Below are 6169 nucleotides of genomic sequence, written 5' to 3' on the forward strand. Positions count from 1 at the left end.
GGGAAAGAGGAGAGGAAGAAGAAAAAGAAGCATAAGAATGTTGATGGTGGAGGTGAGAGGCGTAAGCATAAATTAGATGATGATGTTGAGGGTGCTGCTGTGCCTGCCAAGAAAGTTAAGATTGAAGCTGAAGATGGAGTGGGTGGGGGTGAGGTAAAGAGTTTAAAAACCTTGAAGGAGGATACTGTGCATTTGGTTAAGTGTGAAACTCTAGATGGAGTGGCTGGGGTCGAGGCAACTGCTTTAAAAACCTCAAAGGAGGATGTACTGGAGTCAGTAGAGAAGACAAGCGAGAAAGAGAAGAAGAAAAAGAAGAAAAAGAAGGTCAAAGAAGAGGAAGATTGCTCTAATGAGAATAATGTTGTGGATGAAGAGAAGAAGAAGGATAAGAGTGTAAAAATTAAGACTGAGCTAGGCTCTGACATTGAGGAGGCAGATGAAAAGGAGAAAAAGAAGGATAAGAAGAAGAAGAAGAGCAAGGAAGTGCAGGATGGTGTTGCAACTGATGCTCCTGGTGATGGTCTCCGGGCAGACGATAGTGGGGGAGAAAAAACCGAGAAAAAAAAGGATAAGAAGAAAAAGAAGAACATTGAATGCGAGAATGCAGAGCAGTAGGATAAAGCTTATTATTCCTGACCTTTTAAGAGGTAAATTGGTCTTGCTCTTTGTTTGATATTCTGGCTTTGCTATATATCATTCTACTAGCTTCGTGCTCTTTCCAATGTTAAATTAATCTTTAGCTAAAATGACAATCTTGTGCACTATTGAGATTTATGTTTTATTCCTGTTCCGTGGGAGCTTCTCTTGGATGGACGAATATGTATGAGATGCTTGTTGTAGTTTACTCTTATTTTTCATCCTTTTGCTGATTTCTTTAAATTTTGTTTAATTTGAACCACTACATGCTGCTTTGTTGTAAACTGGGCTAATGTTCCTATTTTTGTAATAGTAGTAACGGTTAGTGTAGCACTGCTTTTCAAAACAGAGAAAATCGGGGCAGTTTTGGCTTACTCTCTATAGTGAAAGAAGGAACGAGGATCTTGTTTTGATTTCACCTGTGGTTTGCTTATTTCTTTGCTTAAGATAATTGCTGCTGTTGGGTGCATGAGTGATGAAATTAACAGTGCAAGATGTTAGTAATTATTATTTAATATTATTAAAAAAGAAGATGATGTTGGCGTAGTGAATTAAAGTATATTTTGTCTATCATGTCAAAAGAAATGAAGCTATGAATGATTATGTTACTTCTAGAGTTAAGTTTGCATGGTTAAAATGAAGAATTCTTTGGGAGTGGTGTGTGATAAGAATATGTGGCTGCTTAAGTATAAATTTTATAAAATTATGATTAAACCGATAACATTGCATTGTTTCGATTGATATCAAAATTGAGTACGACCTAAATAAGAATGTTAAAATGAATATGTGATATACTTAAGAATGAAAAACTAAAGAATGATTATAAGAATGGAAGGTTTGGACTAGCTTTTTAAAATAAGTATCGACTTCATAAAATTATCATGGGAGGACATTGAAGAAAATGGTTGGGCCAAATATTACAACAATAGAAGTTGTCTAACATGGTTTTTGAATAATTGATTTAGCACCTAAGACAATACTCTGAAAGAAAAAATGATAGTCAATAACTCTGAACTCTATATAGTTGGATAGGACTGATGAAGACATTGCTTGCTTGCTGTTGGAAACCATGTTATCTCTCTCCCCAAGAATCCCTGACTGTACCCTTCTTAGTTCCTGCATGTGCCCACCAACTCCAAGGATGCGGCTAAGATGAACACAGAGAGTTCTAACATAAGTGCCAGCCTCACATGAAATCCAAAAAACAAAAAGGTGCTTTTCGGCATCGTACTCAAGTAGCTTGCTTTCATAGATTGTTTCGTATCCGGAGTTGCCGCTTAAAGGCAGAAATAAGCGGCGGGTGCTGAAAGACGGCTCCGGTGAGGGTTTCTAGTGCTCGAGCAACCTTTGCAGTGTCAGGTACATCGGAATGAAGGCGAGCAACACAGACGTGCTCCTTTCCGGCTCCCTGCTAAGATTTAACGAGGCGAGTAGCACGATCAATGCAAACAATGAGATTTCCAGTTTCCTAGGATCTAGAGTGCCACTGTGGCCTGTCTTCTCCGAACGGAGAATGCATTTTATCCAAGCAATAATCTCATGAGATGAGGGATTTGATGGCTTCTCAAGGTTGATGATGCCGTAGCGGCGATACAATTCAAGCGGTCTCTTTAGAGGGGAGTTTCCGGCAGGCAGAGGCGTGTAATGCCCTGTACGGACGTTGAGGCGGTCGTATTTCTTAAGTAGGATCGGCCACTTGGAGGTGTCCAAAGTAGGGGTGAAAGATTGGGGCTTTATGAGGAAATCCTGCGAATAAGGATCCGTCTCCATCGGCAATATCGGTAACGTTATAAAGGGTACTGAGGCCGGCGTGGGAGGCTTCATCTGCATCCGCAACGTTGGCGTATTTTTTTTTCTTCTTCTGCTTCTTCTTTTTCTTCTTCTTCTCGGAGATTAGGGATGGAGGGGTGGGCGCCGGAGTGGACATAGTTGCGTTGAAGGTTTTGATGGGTTTGGGCCTGGCAGCTGAAAGTATTAGGGTTCGTGAGAGGAAGAAAAAGGGAAAATCTAAAGGAAATGCGACGGCTATTAGGGTTTTGAAGGGAGTTTGTATGATCCATCTAATCATTGAGAAACAATTCCGTTGCGAGCATCTTAAAGGCCACGTGTAGAAGTTACTCGATCGAATTTGTTTTTGCTATATTTTTAGATTTTTTTTTTAATAATGCATATATTAAAGGAGATTTACATAATACTGCCCAATTTTCATATGTTTACATATCTCAAACCTAAACTTTTCTATTTATAAACCTCACTCAAATTTTTTGGCATCACATAAAAAATAATCATTATCACCGACCTTTTTTAAATATCAAATGCATCTTCTCATGTTTAGATATTTAATATCAATATGTTTTAATTGCAAATATTAAAATTTAAGTATTAAATATATATAAATAATATGGGTTAAGAAATGCACCACCCCCATCAAATATGGCCTTAAAAGTAATAAAACAACATGAAAAATAATATAAATATTTTAAAAATTATGAGTCTACATAAATATAATATTTTTTCACTTCATAATTTGAGTAATATAAAATTTATTTTAATCTAAGGGACGTGTTCTCTAAAAGGGCGAGCCAATATCGATACATCATCAACAAATTTTTATCATCTTACATTGATCTCGAGGCGTGTCACGAATCTCAATACAATTATTTCAGCAGATAACATTTAAACCTCAATAAAAAAATATCTGGAACTCTGATTTCAACAAACTTACAGTCAATCAAACTAGCCCGATGAGATAAATACAATGACACCATAGCTTGTTTAATTTAAGTCCAATCTAACCCAAATCGAAATGTTGTGCTATTTTTAGAAGCTTATAATGTCAAATTAGAAGGTCAAATGATTTTAAATTTGACAAACTTATGTTCAAAGCGAGCATCTTAACGTGACGAATCCAATGAGTCCAAAATCATTCAGTTATGACACATCTAAGACATTCAAATGTCTGCAGAGTACTGTTTGATCAAGTTTATACCTCTGGATCGTCTGATGGAGTAGTCTAGATGATAGACTTAGTTGTCGGGACGTCTCTTCTAGACTAAACATGTAAGAATTTGTAGCGTGTAGGAAGTTTTCCAACCGAGAGAAGATTTCGACTGCTTGAGGGAATTCCGACGGTAAGAAAGGCAGCAGAAGGAATTTCGACGGCACGAAAGGCTGCATGAGAAAAGTCTGGTGGTGGGCCCTACGAGGAGAGGAAGTTTCAAGTAGAAAAACTTTAAAAAAAAAAAAAAGAGGGGAATGAAGGGTTAGCAGCTCAGCAAAGATTGTCGACTGCAGGGAAAGGAAGTTTCTGGCGGTAGAAGACTCTAGAGTCTGCTTCAAGGCTCTGATACCGTGTTGATTTTCAGAATTCAGCGAAATGATTTTATTTATATAAAAAGGGAGTATAAATATCCTTACAAGGATCCTAGAATATGAGAGACAAGAAAAAAAATAACATAAAAGAAAAGATAAAACATCTATATCTCTAATTAATTCATTCATAATAATTACTTGGAGATAAATGAGATGATATAAAATAGAAAAGGAAATAAACCTAAAATAGAAATGGAGATAAATCCAATTCAAGGAAATAAATCTAATCCTTATAACTTTTAACAACAATAAATTATTTTCTAATATAACTTTTAGCAGTTATATATTGCCCAAATTTACTTTAGTAGTACAATCTATTCAAAGTAATGTGTATACTCCTATAAAAAATTCGGATTTGATTGGGTTGTATTGAGCGGATTTGGTTTGTTGGACTTCAATGGTTTATGCCACACATTACCAAATCCATTTTTTTTTAAAGGTTGACATTTATAAAAACAAGCAAACTCTAATTTCATAAAGTCAAATCCAGCTTTCTCCAGTGCAAGGATAGATTATTGCAAGTTAAGCAAGACAAAAAGTTCTTACAGCTAGTGAAGTGAGGCTCATTGGATCTACAGCTAGCAATAGAAATGTCATTCATCTTTAAAACAACAATCTAGCAATACAAGAAAAACTAACATCAATACTACAGCATATGAAACAATGACAATTACATGAACGGAGAAGCGGTCAAAGCACTATGTAATATACTTCATGCACGAATTGATCTAAAATAATGAGAAAAATGCCTTCCATGGCTGCCATAGTGCAGCCTTTCCAATCATAAGTATTAATGAAAACTAATACTGGCCCTACCTTACTCCTCGCTGAAACGGAAGATGTTTTGAATCCAAGTAGCTTGGTATCCTATCATATAAAGCTTCCATAAAGCAAGTCAGTCGATCAGTTAAATAATGGCTACGTTTAAGAAAAAACTTATATAAGGAAATCATGATACAACTTAATAACCTATGAACATGCTAATTATGATATTCATAAGAATCATATGAGACTAGCATTTAAAGATAAAAAAGAAGACAAAAAAATGTGAAAACCATGATGTTCTAATACTAAAATTGTCACCAACATCTCAACCCTACTCACAAACTCACCAGAAAGGTCTGGGGCAGCATTTGCACAAACAAGAGTGCGGCATGCCAACGGATCTAGACTCTGCAACTGAATGACATGAAATCTTCATAAGCTAATGGTTTTAGATCAAAGCATTCATACACGGTATGATATACTTAGCATCAAATACATAGTTGCATGATGTAAAATCATTAGAATTAATGGAATATTAACAACAACTTGCAATTAAGTAATTTTATTGTTGTAGAATTGAACAAAAGAGTTAACAATATTAAAAAGTTACATTTCTTAAGCTGTTTCTACATACAACAGATAAAATGTTACCTCAACATTAGCACCGCTGACCGCGACTTTATATATGCTTAAAATATAAGATAAATATGGACGTAATAAATATTCAATAATTGTAAAATCACACTTATCAACACAAGTATACTTATCGCTCAAGTAATATAGGGCTCTAATGGAGTCCTAGATATCGATCCCACAGGGAGTGGTTTAGAACTGCAAACTAAGATTTTAGAAAAGCAATACTTTAATCGCAACAACGAAGTTCAATTTGCTTATCTGTCACTAATAGGCAATTGAAATAAATATATAATTTTAATAACTAATTAATAACTAATAATACTAATGAGAGTTTAATTGTGATATTCAATATATATGAAAGCATCCTTCTCCTTGTCAAGAAATTATAGTGAATGAATAAAAAGAATTAGTTCAATTTATATTGTGCCAAATAGGAGCATACCTATTCTTTACTCTTTGATACATGCATAAAGAACATTGACTAATCCTACGCTTGTTTACTGAATCTACGGCTAGGTTGGGAGGATACCTGCTCTCACTTCGGAGTTCCCACGTTCCCCTCACATGAGGGCTAACATCTACACTTCAACACCCAAACGATAGGACCGAATTGAGGATTTTATTCTGTCACTCTAAAATCTCCAATTCTTCGCTCGATAATAATATTTCCCTATTTATTTGCACCCAACTTCCAAGGGCTTTGACCTCCCTGAATCTTGGATGTAACCTTCACTTTAGTTGTAAAACTCAACATATTTTA

General features: G+C 35.6%; 1 protein-coding gene and 1 pseudogene across 2 annotated transcripts in view; one reads left to right on the forward strand and one right to left on the reverse strand.

The window, feature by feature from the left end:
• LOC110026234 (H/ACA ribonucleoprotein complex subunit 4) overlaps positions 1–889 on the forward strand; it is a 2615-nt gene extending 1726 nt beyond the window's left edge. The window contains exon 2 of one of the 2 annotated variants that reach the window (XM_020727114.1): positions 9–889. In XM_020727114.1, the coding sequence (XP_020582773.1) occupies positions 9–615 (607 nt within the window). In that variant the 3' untranslated portion in view covers positions 616–889. The other variant, XM_020727107.1, reaches the window with a different exon arrangement.
• Positions 890–1182: 293 nt separating this feature from the next.
• LOC110017801 lies at positions 1183–2466 on the reverse strand (annotated as a pseudogene).
• Between the last annotated feature and the right edge of the window lie 3703 nt (positions 2467–6169).

The sequence above is a fragment of the Phalaenopsis equestris genome, unplaced genomic scaffold (assembly GCF_001263595.1).
Source record: "Phalaenopsis equestris unplaced genomic scaffold, ASM126359v1 Scaffold000002, whole genome shotgun sequence".
NCBI lineage: Eukaryota > Viridiplantae > Streptophyta > Magnoliopsida > Asparagales > Orchidaceae > Phalaenopsis > Phalaenopsis equestris.